Below are 17,098 nucleotides of genomic sequence, written 5' to 3' on the forward strand. Positions count from 1 at the left end.
AGGGCACTCGGCCTTCCCATATGGAAGATCAGTGGCGTAGTGGTTGGAGCACCGGGCTCATAATCAAGAGGTTCTCACGGGAGGTCGTGAGTTCGAATGGCCACCGTGGTGTTTCGTCGTTGTGTCATTGAGCAAGGCACTTTACCCTACTTGCTTCTCTCCACCCAGAAGTAAATGGGTACCTAACTGGCAGGGATGGCAAACTATGAATGTTTGTCCGCCCGCTGTATAGCTGCAGCTCGGACCTACGATATTCCCAGAGAGTAGAGCTTGAATCATGAATAGAGGCCAATATCAGGTCTGGTTGTGGCAGCATGTTATGGTATGTTGTTGCAGTATCTGCTGTCTCTTCAGGTCTGATGTTCTGATTTTATGCAATCCCTTTATGAAAATGATAGGTATCAATGAAAATGATCATGTGAAAATGAGACACATTTTTCCTAAGGGTGGAGACAAGGTCCACCCTTTCCTCTAGAACGGACAGAGTACGCATAGTGAAGGGGCATGGCACATCCAGCAAAGACTCGGTACACTCTCTGGCAACATGGGGAGCTATGAAGGGGAGGACACATCCAGAAGAGATAGGCATATGGTGCACTATACTGTCTCATTGACCGAAAGTCATTTCTGCGGGTAACAATATAGAGCGACGGTAAAATAAACAGGCCCGTTGTGGTGGAAAACAGAAATGTCCTCGTATTCATTCACTTTCGCTCTGATGTCTTGTCTTGTCTACCAGGTGCCGCGATCTGAGCTAAGAGATAGAACTACGCGATTACTTAAAATTAAAAATAATCGGGATGTCTACTTTCAGTCAGGCCAGGTGTCAACATTGTCTCTGTGGCAGCAAGGCTGTGAACTGTCTTCTCTGTGGTCACGTCCTCAGGTAGACCAGGTTGTAACCTAATTGTCACAATGATAGTCAGGCTACAACAAAAAAACTCTCCGATGTTCATGATCAAGACCCCAGCAGCGTTGCCCCCCCCCCTTGATGAGATGCAAACGTAGTGTCCCATTGACAGAAGTCATTTCTGAAGGACACGCCGGTACGAGTAAGTGTACACCGCCGCCTGGATGCACTGAAATGACTTCCCTGATCGTGAGTTCCCTATATGTGAGATTTCCCAAAATGTGAGGTCCCCGCACTCCAGGTACCTGCTTCTAAAAATTCTCGCGACATTACTCCCATGGGTTGACCTCGCTACATTTCAGCTACGTAATTGTCTATATCGCCACCTATTAGTAAGGATGATAACTAGTAGTCCCGGCAAATGTGGAAAATATTGACACTGTTTACTTCTTCGCATATTTTGTACACGTTGTAGTGAGTTTATTGAGGAGAGTTTCATTTTTGATACTAAAAGATTACTATTCCACTGATAGCTGACAAGTTTACTTGCCAAAGTTTTCAATGTTGATGGGGGTCCCAAGTTAGATCAGAAGAAGCTATCATCGATGTGATTAAGTATGTTTTTGGTCTGTTTCGTCACTAGGGGAATTGTAGAACTAGATTTTTCACAGTGTTTCCTGAGCTTGACCGTCCTTCAACAAGTCCATGTGGTTTTAATTATTTTAAATTTGTACATGATGTACACATTATGTCATATACTGTAATAACATTGTAATTATACTCTGTAGTAATCCACCTAAGGCCATGGGAATTTTAATCCGGTTTACCGTCCACCACCTATGGCCACGGGTTCAGAGCGTACTACAATTTTTTTTTAATTGTTGCCCTTAGCAAACAATCTTTCCAGTGGTTCATCTGTAGGCCTACCCAAACTGATTGAAAAACACAATAAAAACTTGATGGGGTAGGGTCTTCACATTTTTTTCAATGCCTCATGTTGATGACTGATCTGTTTTTCATTTACTGGAACTTGTAGAATCACGTGTTGACCAGCAAAATCAGGCTGTAAACTGATAATTAATGAATAATGAAAAATGAAAAAAAGCCTCATCATCTTTTTAGATCTCTCGGACGGTAAACCGGATTAATCATTCCCTTGGCCTTACATTGACTGCCTGGTGTGTGTGGTGCTTTTCTAAATTTCTCTCCAGTTTTCCATCAAGTTCACCAAAATGCATCCAGGAATCGGGATTGCCCTTGTGATGATTGGGTGCTGCAGCAATGTTTTCTTCCTTGAGCTTCTTATCAAGTAGGTTTAAAATTTTTAAAAGCTTTAATTCAAAATAGTGAATCCGAGTCCTGCAGTCAGACAAAATCAAATTTAGGCTAGGCCAAGTATAGGCCTACTGTATAGTGTAGTAGGCATTGAGGAGTGAGTGTAACATGTGTACAAGTGCTCAGTCTATAGTTACTCTAAGATAAGTGCAACTACTAGTACAACACAAGTGTTGTTGATACCCATGGATATGTGTAGGGCCTGTATGTAGCAGAACAATCTTCAGCCATGATGAAGTGGCCTAAGAAGTTTCATGAACTGTGTCATACTTTTTAAGCTGCTGTACATGATCATACTACACGTACATGTACATGTTGTGTTAGTGTCTCTTATCTGATCATGATGCATAAACTGATGCAGATTTGAAAATAAAATGAGATTAGGATCCAAGGATGATCCAGCTGTAGTGAGATTTTATTCATGTTGATTAAACATCACAAATTTCCATTTGAAATCCATGCAGGCAATATATTGATCCTTCACTTGGTTTCTGGGTCATGTCAATAACCAAGCCTCTTAGTACATACAATGCACTAATTTTTTACCCAAAAGTACACATGATGTTTTGTGTACTACTTACCTTTCATTTGGTCCATTTCTAGGTCATTGGAATCAATACCATGACTTGCATTTTCTTATTAATTGTATTGATATGCGGTGGAACCTCCCTTAGCAGACACCTCCATTAGTAGGACATGCTCTAAAGGACACTGATTTTTGTTCCCAATTTTGTCATTTCCAAATCAGAACTCCTTGCTGTTAAAGATAACATTTGTTTTCATGCCCAGGTATCCTTCCATGTGAAAGATGCTCAGCTATTCATACAATTAACTATTTGCATCATCTTTTCAGGGAAATTCCCAGCAGCGGTAACATTGTTACCTTCATGCAGTTTCTCTTCATTGCGTCGGAGGGTCTTTTGTTCACCACCAAATTTTTTACTGTAGAAAGAAATATACCATTTAAGTAAGTAACCTACTTGCATGTATGTATAAATAAAACCGTAAAATACAGGATGCCCAACAAATAACTTATAACCATAGATCCTCCATGCACCCAGAGACTGGAAGCATCTTTGCTGGTGGATGGAGAATCTTTCTGCAAGAAAATGAAACCAAGCTTTCTCAATTCAAATCTTTGCAGTTTTTGCTCCAGGGTTTTGAATTATCAGAATGAAAGTTTGGAGTAAAGTTACAGTTGTTTGAAAGAACCACCCTGTGCTTGTCTGTATTGTAGTTTTTAAACTTCATTACTTGTGAATGAATGAAGCGTCAACTATAAGTATTTCTAAATGTCATGCATATTTCTATTTTCAGGAATTATTTAACGATGGTTGCGATATTCTTTGTTGTACAAGTGGTAAACAACTATGCGCTCAACTTCAACATCTCGATGCCACTACACATGATATTCAGGGCGGTACGTACCCCGTGTGGGAGGTCTTCTTTTTCGACTGATCAGATTTTGACTGATTGTTTGGAATAAGCTTGTGTGCCAGGTGTATGTCAACGTACCCAGTACATCCCTTTCCCCTGGTACAGGTGGTTTAAACAATTTAAGCTGCACTGTATCCAGTGTCTGTGTGTTGTCATGGAGAGAAACTGCAGATGTATTTGTAAGAAAAAGCCAGGCTGGATCATGTCCGAAATTTTAGCACAAATTTCTAAAATGACTCTTCTTGTACTTGCAGGGAAGTCTGATGGCCAATCTCATTCTTGGAGTGATTATACTTAAAAAGGAGTAGGTGGTAACAATAGTAATATTTGCATCAGGTTCATAGGATGACTGTCCTGCTCTCAAAGTCTTCAAAGAAGACTAACTCTGGTTAAAGTCTGGTGTAAAGGACGTGGCATCGAGTATCAGAGAAAATTGTCAAGGACAAAGGTCGATCTGGGTGCTTCGGACTAATTCGTCTTGTCCAAAGAAGTAAGGACTTCATTTGACACAAGGCGAAAAAGAGTGTTTGATGATGGAAACTCATGGTAGTCTCTTGAGTAAATGGTGATGGTTTCTCGTGCTGGCACTTTTGTATTGACAAACTCTCCATTTTCAGGTATAAGATCTCCAAGTATTTGTCTGTCCTCATGATCAGTATTGGCATAGCTATTTGTACAATCGTCTCGTCTCAAGATGTGGTAGGTATATGAGCAGATCAGAGAGTAGCTCTTGTATCATAATTGGCCCTAGTAAAATCACTGAATTTCTGAGAGAAAAAAACATCATCCAGACTTTTTGTTTGAATCACCTTTAGTCTTGAGTTAACTGACCTAAAACATTTTGTCCTTAGGACATCATATTGAAGGACCTCTTGTCCTCTGACCTTATGCCCTGGCATATTCCTCTTATCGTAGGGTACTTTTGTTTAGGGGACCATTTCTCATGTTGTCTGCATCATCTGTTATTTTTTATTGCACCATGTACCGTTATTTTTATAAATCAATCATTCTGATTCCAGAAAGGACACAGGAAAGCAGGTGTTGATGAAGGTCCACCGTCTGAAGAAGATCTGCTTCATGAGTACCTGAGGTGGTGTGTTGGTATGTATAGAAATTTTTACTGTAAGGTGGCAAATTCAGCTGCTAGGGGACTCTAGGTGTTTGGGTGAAGAGCAAAACAACCATTATGACACACTTATCAAGAAAAACATCTGATGTAGCCAGTTATCGAAAAACAGTTTGGGCCATGTGTTGTTATCATATCCATGTATTTGTCCCGAAGATAATGTGAGACTCTCATTGAGTTGTATTCAGAGTGTTCAAATCTTGTCCCGATCTTAGTGTTTCCTTTCTTTACCAGGTATCGCTATGCTGCTGTTTGCCTTGTTCATGTCTGCGAGGATGGGGATCTTCCAGGAACAGATCTACGCCAGGTTTGGAAAGCACCCAAAGGAGGCATTGTTTTACAATGTGAGTACTGAGCACGATGGCCTCCAACTCATAATCCAAGAGTCGTGGGTTTAGACATTGGTGTCATAGCCACCTCGTCCTCCCCAGCAGCTGACATGATGCGCAGTATCAGCAGCTACAGTCAGTAGCAACATCAAATGGTATCTTGTAACCATATATCCTGTGTGTGAGCTGTTTCTCAAAATATTTGAGAATTTGCATCACAACCATCACAAAAGGCATACAATGGTCATTCAAGACGTCCAGCTAAGATGCCTGTGAAAGCACTGTGATATAATGTCTTTTTTATGTGTCTTTTTTTCAGCATGCATTGCCACTGCCATTTTTCATATTCTTGGCCGGTGATATCTGGAACCACTGTGTACTTTTCTCTCAATCAGGTAAGAATTCGTCCTTGATCTGAGTACTTGTGTTTTCTGGACATTTTTTCCTGGCAGTTTTATGAGTTACCTCATTGCGTTTTAGGCCATTTTGAGGTTGACCTTTGCTGACATTAGTCCTATCAGTGTTCATTTTGTTTGCAGAACATGTTCAATCTTGTCAATTATCAATGATGAAATTGACAGAGAACTTTTTTTGTTGTACATCATCAAATCTTAACCAGTAACATCAAACAGGGTCGTCCTCAATGATGTGACACCACATACCCACTGTATTCATCATTATTCTTTCTTTGCAGCACCTATGGACATCCCGATCATTGGAATTCAGTTCCCGAAGATGTGGATGTACCTGCTTGGTAATGTCATCACACAGTATCCTTTTGGAAAACCAATCAGATTGACTGGAGATTGATCGAAGCATTGTCAGTAGTTCATTAGAGACTGTATCCAGGTCCAATACCTGTAGTCTGCTTGATTCTGTAAGCATTCTTTGATGCACTATTAGATCAGTTGAGGGGGGTTTATTAGTGGAATATCTGATCAGGTAGATTTGCATTCACATCTGACTAATATTTATTGTTTCCTTGACGATAATCAGATATATTTGTATCTCTGGCGTCTTCATCTTGACAACGGAATGTGCATCTTTGACGGTGACCTTGGTGGTGACCTTGAGAAAGTTCATCAGTCTCATCTTCTCAATTTTCTACTTCAAGAACCCGTTCACGTTGTACCACTGGATTGGGACGGCGATGGTCTTCTCCGGTACGCTCATCTTCACAGAGGCGTTTACCAAGACACGTGATGCCATCTTTCCACCAAAGTCTGTTGAGAAGAGAGAATAATTGCATTACCAAACATCCTATGTTAAAAATTGTACTTAAAAAGACAATTTGAGAGTGCTCCTGTTTGAATCAGTGCACTTGTTGATTCATTCTGAGAGAACAGAAATTCCAAATTGCACTCAAAATTGAAATAGCGTGTGACTGCAGTTTTCGAAAAGCAATAAAATGCTGACTATGACATTAAAGGTAAACAATGTCTGACACCTCTTTAGGTTGTTGAACTTTTCCCTATTCTATATAAATTACTCTTGACTGTTTCCCCTGGTCAGTGGAGCAGAAGTTCAACTCAAGAGATGAGGTCTGAAGTTAGTGCCGTAGGTACTCAGCAATACTCATGGAAGAGTGTGTGTTACCACTTCCAGCCCTTGGGCAAGGTAGAAATAACTGTACTCCTGGTTTCATTCAAACCGCATTCTTTTTGATTGGTGTACATTGTACACTTAACCACAAAATTTCACAACCTTCATAAGTTACTTTGTATCATTGTGCATTCCTGCATCATTTAGCATCAATTACACATTGTCCATAGTGTTACCAACAGCTTTAGGAGTGTACAGTTTAGCAAGACCTTTTCTTAAGCTAATGCTTATGTTGTTATCATGTTTATAGTAGTATGTATGTTATTTCAACATACATGTAGCTATATGTATAGTGACTATTGTTTTTTTAGATATTGTTGATCATGAATAGTTTATTAAATATTCACTTTGTTGTTGTCTACATTGAGATTGTCAGCTGGATTTACATGTAATGGGGAGTTAGTGCCGTCTTTGTAGAGGAATTGGGTGCTTTCCAAGGTTTGCATTACCGTTTGAAATCCCATATTACATTTGTATCTTCAATTAACCATTCAAAGGTACCCTACTCTAGCCTGCCTGAAATTGGAGGTTACTTGAGGTTGCTAAAAGATAATCGCTGTAACAATGGGTGATATGAATAAAGACTAGCAAATGCTTTTATCTACAACTCCATGTACATTTACACTAGGCCTTTCTGTACAAAATTGAAGTAAAAGCATTTGCTAGCCTTTGTTCATATCACCCATTGTCATGATTATACATGTACAGGGTAAAGAATATTGTGTAACCATTCTTATTTCCTTTCCCCAACAAAGTGAGTAAGTACATTAAGGATGTATGTCCGTGTATGTGTTTGTGGTTTATCCCAGATGATTCATCTGAAGTGCTACATTGTACGCATGTACAAACATACTGACACATCTCTTCTCCGACTGACAATGCAGGTAGTGCACATAGAAGTCCCATTTTAGAATGGGTGATAAGAAATCATGTAAACCGGTAGAATTTAGAAGGATTTCCGCCCTGTCCGGTCTCGAATATATCTTGTACAGTTCGAATCAGAATGAATACATTGTATTGGGTGTCTTTTTCTATTGCATACATTGTACATATAAGAATATTGGAGTATTAATATATAGTTTTACTGCCAATTCTGTTGTAGTTATTTACTCTGCATGATATATGGAGCTTCTTCATCCCAGTGTTCCAAATGTGGAATATTTGAAACGTTCTTTCCACGTAAGGATCCCAGTTAGGCTGAATGAAAAACTAAAGGAGAAAACTAGCCAATTGGTTCTTTCCGATTGCCTCGCCCTGGACTTCGTCAGCGATGAGATATGGCCATCTGGTGGATAGTGTAGCCACCTACATGTAACTTCCTTCTAACTGGATGGTTGGGCCAGCCTTGCATGTAGACTCAAGAGTGAACGAGGACCAGCTCCAAACTGATCTGCCATTATGTCTGCCTTAGCATATCCAATGAGACACACCAGTGTGACTGATATTTGAACTTTATTTCATCCAAAAACGAATGGGTCTTGCCCTATACCATTTAAAACACATGATTGTAAACCATGACATTTTCCAGAACACACTGTCAAACACAAACTAATCAGCACTTCATAGTATGGTGTCGACAGGTTTACACTGGTCAAGCGGCATCTTTTTACAAAGGCCTTTTAAAGGTAAAATAGATGAACGAGACAAGCGCATCTTGGCTGGCGTAAACAAAGTATTACAGATATGCATACCAGCAGTCTATATACACGTAATTCATGCTAGCACCATTATAACACATTTTATACAAAATTACAAACAGACATGTGTGGCCGAGCCAATGAGTGTGGTCAGTTTCTATCTCAATACATATCTGCAAAAATGTACATGTATTTTGCAATATCATCATCAGGGTTTCCAAGAGTACACATACACGGGGAAATGTCATGAACGTTAAATAGTCACCTAACATGCTTCCTGATGCAAATCATTCACCCGTGAACTGAAAAATGACAAATTCATTTCCAAAGTGTGAAAATTCCTTTGTTGACACGTTTATCACGAGGCGTGAATCATTACCAGTGACAATGTGACTCAGCCATGACAAAACCAACTGTCTCAGAGAGTCAATTTGATTTCAACCTAAAACCTTGCTGCGGGCATAGGTGGTGGACGAGGTTCAGTTCTGACCAGCCCCATACACAGTTCAGATGTGATCCGCTGGTTTAAATCAAACTTCCAGCATTTGCTCTGGATTTGCATCAGGTGATTTGAAAAATCCGAGTCCGAAAGACAAAGTTCCGATGTTGGTAAGACAGGTCGTCGGGTTCGAATAAACTCCATGAATTTGTCTGCCGTGTCTAAGTCTGTACTCTTGTTGTTAAAATCGTCCTCGAAAACAACCTTCCCACAAAGTATCTCCCAGATAAGTAGTCCAAATGCGTACATGTCTGATTCCGAAGTGTATCTACATCTATCCTTCTTGGGATTCTGTTCAAATGCCTCCAGAGCAATATAGCGAAAAGAGCGTAGGTCATCTTTGGTCATTGAACTCAACTGCTCGAAAAAGATGATGCGCTTTGGACAGGAGATGTTGGTCAGTTTGATGACATTGTTAGTGTCAACCTGAAAAATGGGGAAAAAATCAAGTATGTGAAGCAGCTGAAGTCTCTCCCATACTGGATGCCCTGCAAATAAGTTTTGCGAAAATAGGCCATAAAATTAACTCTCTTGGAGCTGAAGTATGGTTGTGACCTTGGCCCAACTTTACCAAGCCATCCAACAGTGGTCTATTTCAGTTATCGTGGCTGGGGTTGAGGTAGGTTTGTTATGACCTCAACAGTGGCCCTTCTGTTTAGGTCTGTACGTCTGTTGGAGACTGATACAACTGAAGTCATGACAGGAGGTTGTGACATCAAGTTTTCAACTAAGTCTTTTTCAACTAAATATGTTCAAAATATTTATATGCATCCATGCAGTGTCATCATCCCTAAATGAGCTCTTTAACTAGTGAAGGCCATCACCCATTACTGGGGAACCTTGTTCGAGATCCTAACGCTGATATACTCACGGCAATGCTATCCAGAGACAGGTTGAGAGAGGTGAGTTCCTTGGCATGAAGGTAGACGAGTCCTTCCAATATCGATAGCAGCCAATCCTTGATCATATTGTACTTGGGGACATCTGCGGGGACAGAGACCTTTGGCGACTTTGTTTCTCTTGGCGGGCTGCCACCTGGTGACAGATCTATGGGTATATCCCACAGTTTCTCCATGACAAATTGGCGAAGACCGCACTGCAATGGCTCCAATTTATGGTAGACTTTGTTTTCGCTAATGCAAGTCCCTTTGAACTTCACCAGATTTGGACACTGGTGGCAACTGCAAAGAAAAGTTTTGTTATTTTCAAATCTAAGACCCCATCATGATTTATTACAGTAGAAATACAGTAGAGAACAGCTATTGGAACTGACAAATGCTCTCCTTAAAATGAAGAGAAGAGCAGCGATTTGACCAAAAGAGATCAAACTGAATGGCAAGAACCACTCTGACATCGAAACCACTGTCATCGATGGAGAAGGGGTCTACCTGCTATAGGCGTCCTTCACGGATGTGGATTCTCTCCATAGAATTGTGAGATACGGTACCTGTCATGCTGTCCTAAACAACCATATTTGAAACAAATATCGAAGGTTTACTCACCTATAACACCTCTCCTCCTCAAGGTAATGGTAGATGTCTCTCTCAAGGATTTTCATTCTAATGCAGCGGATTGAGATGAGGCCCATCTTGCCTGATATCGGCTGTCGTGTGCAGCACCCACGGATGTCATCCGCACCTGGCGCACTGGCCGGCACATCAAAACTTTGTCCTCGGTTTACAACACTTTGGACGATCCTGCTATCCTGCACATTCCTCAAATTAGCAGGGAGGCTAGACATCTTTGGTTTGTTGCTGGTAGCACCTAATAGCCGCTGAGCTTGACCTGCGTGCGACGTATTCTGTTCGACATCTTTTGCAACTGCACCCTGCCCTTGATGGAGTTCATTCATCAGAGATAAAATCTTTGGCTGCCTATCCGCCAAAGGAGCTTCTCCACCCACTTCCTCTATAGCCTCTGCCTCCTCCTCTAACTTCCTTTCACCACCACTAGATGTAGCACCGGAAATACCTTGAACTGCACCTTTATCCTCGGGCATCACAACCTTGTCTTTACCCAGTGAACATGACCTAATCTCTTTCACACTGTTCTGCCCATTTCCTCCGTGATCAACCGAGCCTGTCTCTCCCTTCCTCTCCTCTTCGGCCCTATCGCCTCCCTGAAGACAGCAGGGTGCAACCTCTTTGACCTTCCCACCGTCTTCCTCCGAACTGTTGACCGACATCTTGAACGCTTTGAATACCTTATCTGTGCGGTACGAGGTATCACCTTCACCAGAGAAAGATGCATGTCGAACCCCATCATCCATTTCATCAACATCAGATTTTCCACCCGAGTTTTGAAAGGATTGCTCCAACTCAGTTAAAGTTGAAGGGAACACATCATCTCCTTCCTCCTTTGCTATCGGCTCATGCATTTCAGCAATACTTGTGAGATTTGCCTGCATCATTTTCTGGCCATCCTGAATCATAGCACGGACTTCATCTGGAGTGGCTGCAGGGAGGATGCGGAGAGCAGCTCGATATATGTCGGCATTGAACCCACCGCAAATCTTGGATTTCTCATTTTCATCAAGCAGAACTTCATTCAGACTGAACATAGCAACATCCTTGGACATTCGCAGCAGGCTGAACATTTCAAAATGCCTCATAGCTTTCTGTACCGCCTCTAGACTTCTTCTCCTGATAGGATACTCCTCATTCAGTTGAGCATCAATTTTTTTTTCAATAACGAAGGTCTTGATCATCATCTTGTCCCTGTTGATTTGTTCAGGGACGATTTCTGTCAGTCTGTCTACAAACTCATGCCAGGGACCCAACATCTGTACAACTTGAGCTCGCAGACCTTGCTTGGAGTTGCAGTACTCTTTAATCAAAGTCTCTGAGCGCTTCTTCAGGTATTCTACTGGATTGGCTTCAAACCTTTTAAACTCATGTCCTTTGAAATATGTCCTGATCACGTCCGAGAGCTTGACAGAGCCGAGGTAGATGAACGCAGACACTGCAATCACTGCCGTCACTGGGAAAAGAACCACAGCAGAATAACCAAAGAATGCACGCTCGAATGTCGTCATACTGTGGAGGAATGGACGGAACCAGCCGCGGCCAGTATCACCCGCCTCTTTTGACTGCCTTTCATTCAGTTGACCTTGATTTGAGACTTGTCTCATCTCTTTTTCTAACTTCTCGCCAATACTACTCACACGTTTTTCAACTTCTTGTCGGAATTTATCCATTGCACGCTCAAATTCCTTCTTCTCCATGTCCCACTTCCGCATCTGGCTATCAAGACGAGATGCCAAGCATTCGTAGTGCCGTTTCTCTAACTCCTCCCAGTCTGTAACCAGGCTAAAATCATCCGCATCCCCCCAGTCAGCTAGACTGGCAAAGACCCTTTCATCAAGGAAGAATCGTTTTAGCTTAGCTACCAACTCATCAACCACTTTATTCAGACTGTGTTTGAAAGCCCTAAAGTCTTTCACCGTAACTTCTTGAAGTTCTGAAAGTCTTGCAATAGTTGCTTCTAATTCCATCTTCTTTTTCTTCAAGTCTTTTTGCCTATTGTTGATGTGAATATCGAGCGCAAAGATGATCTTCCTCAGCATGTTCGCTATCCAACTGAAAATATAAAGAATAAACATGATCAAATAGTTTTAGAGTTTTACTTTCTTGATGGCTAGGTCTCTTAATTGCAAAGGGTGATCATAGCAATGACCACTGGAGTAGACAAATACGATCTTTTCCTGCATTGACAAAAGGAAGTTGTTCCAATCAATTTCAATGCAACAAAACAAATGCAACTTCAGAGTTTTGCCAAAAGAAGACATGTGTGCCATGTTTGGATTTGGGACTATCATTCGAAAGTAGTCTAATCTGACAGTTATACACTCTGTAGGCTTGATAGTACTGCAAACATATTTACCGGACCAAGGTATACTCACAAAAAATTCAGTCTGAGTTTGTTATCTGACCCAACTGGGATAAGCGTCTCGAACCGATTTAGGAGCTCACAAAATGGTCTGGTCATGAAGCCATCTTTCAGGACAGCAGCAGCTTCTGTAGCACAGTAGGGCAGGAACTGCTCTGACTTGAACTCGGGCCAGCACTGCCTCAGTTTCATAAGGATGTCATTAACCAGGCGATCATGGTCACTAGGTGGTATCATATCGAATTTGTTCCCAAGAAAGACAACAGATTCTGGCCGGATGAACTGCCTTTTGTCAATTTTTACGCTGGTCACTTCATTGGCAAGATCACAGATCTGAAATTTTGATAACTACAGTTTGAGCCAGTTACCAACCTCAACCTTCGCCAAGGAAGAGGAGTACCCTGAAGAAGTACCCTGAAGAAATCAAGGGGATAATGTTTGCTTCTCCGGCCCTCTATCACACAAACCACCGAGAGTGAGTCCTGTAATGTCAAAAACTGGTGTGACGTAACTGACTTCATCACTTGACAGGGATGGAGTCTTTCGCCTTTCCAGGGACAAAGGAATGTTGTCTCACCATCTCCACATCACATCTGGTTCTACGTAAAGTGACATGCCAAAGAATACAAGAAGTTTGTGGTGGTATCAGATATCGAACTTGTGATAAGTAAACCACTAGCCCTAAAGTAACAAAATTTGCTAGCATACTAACCCGATCATGGACACCCCCTCGGTTTGCTGTGTTGATGATGAAAAGGAAACCAAATGCATCCTGGAGGTGTTCATGCACCATCTTGGTTGTTTGTGCATTGTCTCCCACTCCTGGCGTATCAATGATGGTGACCTCTGTCTCCTGGAAAAAAATGTGCACATATTGTAAAAATAAAAACACCAGATGATACCATCATCACACCTGACTTCAACCAAACCTCAGTAATCAGGTCATACATGTGTCCCAAGTAGTCTCTTTCCATTGGCATGGTTGTGACCGGGATGTACCGAGCTTGGCCTGGCACAAATACGGAGCAAGTAGTATGCTAGAAGCCTGTAACCTAAATGTTGAAGCAGTCGACTTTGTCTCTCTTTGACAGCTCCAAAAAAAAATTGTGGTTTTCGTCATGCTGTCTTTGTATTACCGGCATTTGAGGCATGACAGCCAGACGGAAAACCTTCTCCTATCTGTTACCATACAATATGTATCCCATCTTCACCTTGAGGAAGACGTTGTTCAGGTTAATCTCAATCCTCTTGAAGACACCATGGCTCGACTCATCCTCTCTCGCTTCAATCCTCTCTTTCAAAACTTCCAAGAAGTCTTTCCCTTCTTCTGGCACAATTTCTAAAGGCTCGCCATTGTCCCATGGGTATGCTACAGCATGGTTTTCCTCTCCGTAGGTGATCTCTGATAATGCCTGAGTATTGCACAAGAAGCTTTCCGGTAGAAATGTGCCTCCCAGCAGGTTGTTGATAACAGATGTCTTCCCGGCACATGTCTCACCTACAGAGGGATATTTCATGTTATAGTGAGCTAATGAAAACAAGCTTCCCATGACAGGAAGACTGCCCCCTTAACTCCACCCCCTGGGAGTCACTTAGCCCATCTAGACATGCCCAGATTTTCATTCACAGACGCATTTCATTCTGAATTTGTCATCTACATCCAACCCACAACCTCCTGATCAGGAGCCCAGCACTCTAACCACTCGGCCTCTTTTTTTCGTTGGGTGTCTGGAGCCCTTGACAGGGGAGCTGATGTATGAGAGAGGAGACTAGAGGGGGTTACCGTTGAAATTTGTTGAGTAGGATTATAGTGGATATCAATAATCATCAGATGACATCTGATGATGAGAAAGCATATCGTTTTGTGAACTTCCTTGTCAGGTGTCAATCATTTACTCTCATTAACTTTATGATCGTGACCAATTTGGCCTGAAATTGTCATGAATGCATAAAATGAGATATTAATACATTGTACTGGTGTATAATTTGTTTCAGTCAACCAGGCGTTTTTACAATATGACACAACAATGTTTTGTCTGTTCAATGGATTCAAATTGACTGGAGATTGTCTACAGTTTCACTATTGCCCACAGTGGCTTCTTCAGGACTGTAGACCGACACAGATGTGAGACACTCGAGATGCCCCATCTGACCTGACCCAGGTTTGACATTCGCTAAATCAGGATGGATCGAGGGAGCAAAGTCTAATTGACCATTATGTTGAAGCAGTTTATTACAGACACCCCGCCCCAGTTTCGACAAAAACACATTTAAAATAATCAAGGACAAAAGATTGTTATTGAATCATGCTTCCACCAATCACTAATCAAGTTATTAATAAATCCCTGTTTTGGAAAACAATCAATCAAATAGCAGTTTAATCATGTCAATTAAGACATCTTGATCAGGAAAACCACAAGTCTTATGAAGCAGAGGATTGGTTGAAAATCAGATGACCAAGTTTTAAAAAGGCAAGAAGTCTCATAACTGAAAGAAATTCTGATCAACTGACCAGTCACAAGTAATTTACAGAGAGCCTTCCTCAACTCTGTCCGCTGGTTTTCGAAGATGTCTTTATAGTCTTTACAGATGATATCGAGCTGGTTCCAAAGTGGATCTGTCTTCGGCACGCTGTCAATCTTTGTCTCAATGGCATCCAACAGCGAGATCAACTGGTCACATTTTCTCTTATGGTCCTCTTTGATCTTCTTCAAGATGGCTGCGAGCTGAACATGGCCAGAGAAAATATATATTGGGTGGGCCACAAAACAACAAGTACACAAGATTAGAGATTGGACATCCAATTCTTAAAACAAAACCACAGTTGATAATCTCTCCCTGTTAATAGTTACCCCCCCCCCCCCCCCGAACTTTCCCACTCTGGAGAGCAAAACATATGGGGATCTTCATGACAAGGGATAAAACCAATCATAATCATACTGCAAGAGGGAATTCCCGAATTCCCGAATTACCAAGAAATCAGCAATGAATTGGGGAAATGGTGAAAACCCAAGACAATGACCATTTGTCCTAGATATTTTGTTGACAATCTTTAAGAAACAAGAGCCCCATGTACCTGGCACTCAGCTGAGAGTATGATTCCTTTTGGCTTGTTCTGGGATTTTTAAAGTCATCTGAGCTGAAAACTGTGCATATAAAGTTGTGTAACCCATTCTGCCATCATAAGATAAGAAAATGACAATGAATTTAGGCAGCAAATGGCACATCTTGTAACTCGAAAATGCAGCATCCACAGAATACGATAATTCTTATCTAAACTGCAGCAATTTCCTGCATCTTTTTCTCTTACATGTATAAGCTTTGTGAAGGACAACCAATGCCTGCAATAACTTAAAAATTGAATTTCTCATGCAGCTTTGATATAGACTCTCTAAAATGGTACACTCCGGACGCAGTGGACCAGCCTCATTCCTTATCCTAACAAGACCGAATTAGGATGATGCAATGGACTTCCCAGGAAGTCTAAAAAATGGTTGTATCTCAGCTTACTCTAAGTTCTCAGTCATCTATAGCAGAGAAAATTGGAAGGAATAAACCTACATTGCGATTGTCTGTTGACCTGACTGCCTCCTTCTTAATGATTTCTGTCTTCAAGACCAACTGGGCTTCTTTCAGGTCTGTAAGTCCCTCCATGGACAACCCCATCTCCAGCATTACATCATAGACACCACGAAGGGTCAGTTTACAGACATCATCTTCATAAACTGGACCACCTTTATCATTTGATGATGGCTTTGACTGCGCCATGGCAATTGTGATGTTGGTCTCCAGGGAGCTGAAAAGTTTAACTCTAGTAGTGAGTGGCAGTAACGACGACAGTAATATTTTAAAACAAAAATAATTAAAAATAATGCACTGACCAAATGACAAGTATTGTGGCATCTTTTTGCTGTTTTTTCTTCACTACCATAGTACAAACATGAACATGTTCCTGGCCAGTGCCAGGATCTAGAGCAGGCTGTAGACTAGAGGTAGGCCTAGGCCTACTGCTGGGGACGTTGTTGTCAATGTTGAATGGGAGTTTGGGGCCAAACGTTACCATGGAGATATGGTAACTGCCAAGTCCTTTTGGCCAAAACAAAGAATATTAACCTACCTACCTGAACTGCTTTAGTGAAGAACAACAGGAACAGCGTTTTGCCTTAGTTATACCACAACACTTTTTGTTAATGTGGCCTACAAATTGTGGTAAGGTACAATCTGGTAGGCGAACATCATCAGACAGACCAACGCCCCCATCAATCCCCTCGAACAAATATTACAGCCAATTAAAATTCAAAAGGCAATATGCATGGACAATGGAAAACCCATTGACTAAAAATAGCAAGAAGGGGGAAAACCCGAGTGTGGGGAAACCCAATTTACTGGCACACG

At 41.5% G+C, this 17,098-nt stretch overlaps 2 protein-coding genes across 3 annotated transcripts; one reads left to right on the forward strand and one right to left on the reverse strand.

Annotated features, from left to right (window-relative positions):
• The first annotated feature begins 1,313 nt into the window (after nucleotides 1–1,313).
• Nucleotides 1,314–7,764, forward strand: LOC135491299 (UDP-xylose and UDP-N-acetylglucosamine transporter-like). 2 transcript variants are annotated; one of them, XM_064777070.1, is made up of 11 exons: nucleotides 1,314–1,465; nucleotides 1,973–2,159; nucleotides 3,039–3,152; nucleotides 3,503–3,605; nucleotides 3,877–3,926; nucleotides 4,240–4,321; nucleotides 4,642–4,723; nucleotides 4,983–5,092; nucleotides 5,397–5,472; nucleotides 5,772–5,847; nucleotides 6,074–7,764. In XM_064777070.1, the coding sequence occupies exons 2-11, from the start codon at nucleotides 2,083–2,085 to the stop codon at nucleotides 6,318–6,320; spliced, it is 1,017 nt and encodes a 338-aa protein (XP_064633140.1). In that variant the 5' UTR covers nucleotides 1,314–1,465; nucleotides 1,973–2,082; the 3' UTR covers nucleotides 6,321–7,764. The 2 variants fall into 2 exon arrangements, with proteins under 2 accessions (XP_064633140.1, XP_064633141.1); XM_064777071.1 differs by having other exon boundaries at nucleotides 2,062–2,159.
• Nucleotides 7,765–8,123: 359 nt separating this feature from the next.
• On the reverse strand, nucleotides 8,124–16,975 carry LOC135491220 (uncharacterized). The gene is made up of 9 exons (XM_064776948.1): nucleotides 16,825–16,975; nucleotides 16,265–16,499; nucleotides 15,216–15,429; nucleotides 13,915–14,201; nucleotides 13,416–13,556; nucleotides 12,717–13,036; nucleotides 10,318–12,393; nucleotides 9,687–9,996; nucleotides 8,124–9,241 (listed from the first exon to the last, which is right to left on the reverse strand). The coding sequence occupies exons 2-9, from the start codon at nucleotides 16,469–16,471 to the stop codon at nucleotides 8,759–8,761; spliced, it is 4,038 nt and encodes a 1,345-aa protein (XP_064633018.1). The 5' UTR covers nucleotides 16,472–16,499; nucleotides 16,825–16,975; the 3' UTR covers nucleotides 8,124–8,758.
• Between the last annotated feature and the right edge of the window lie 123 nt (nucleotides 16,976–17,098).

This window comes from Lineus longissimus, chromosome 7 (assembly GCF_910592395.1).
Source record: "Lineus longissimus chromosome 7, tnLinLong1.2, whole genome shotgun sequence".
Taxonomy (NCBI): Eukaryota; Metazoa; Nemertea; class Pilidiophora; order Heteronemertea; family Lineidae; genus Lineus; species Lineus longissimus.

What these genes read in the sequence shown, in the direction of transcription:
- LOC135491299 (XM_064777070.1), top strand. Translation starts at nt 2,083, where the DNA reads ATGCATCCAGGAATCGGGATTGCCCTTGTGATGATTGGGTGCTGCAGC. An exon ending in GTGATTATACTTAAAAAGGA is followed by an intron (nt 3,927 to 4,239) that starts GTAGGTGGTAAC and finishes CTCCATTTTCAG; the next exon opens with GTATAAGATCTCCAAGTATT. An exon ending in TCGTCTCGTCTCAAGATGTG is followed by an intron (nt 4,322 to 4,641) that starts GTAGGTATATGA and finishes TTCTGATTCCAG; the next exon opens with AAAGGACACAGGAAAGCAGG.
- LOC135491220 (XM_064776948.1), bottom strand. Translation starts at nt 16,471, where the DNA reads ATGGCGCAGTCAAAGCCATCATCAAATGATAAAGGTGGTCCAGTTTAT. An exon ending in CTGTAAATTACTTGTGACTG is followed by an intron (nt 14,202 to 15,215) that starts GTCAGTTGATCA and finishes ATCCCTCTGTAG; the next exon opens with GTGAGACATGTGCCGGGAAG. An exon ending in TGTCTCTGGATAGCATTGCC is followed by an intron (nt 9,242 to 9,686) that starts GTGAGTATATCA and finishes CCCATTTTTCAG; the next exon opens with GTTGACACTAACAATGTCAT.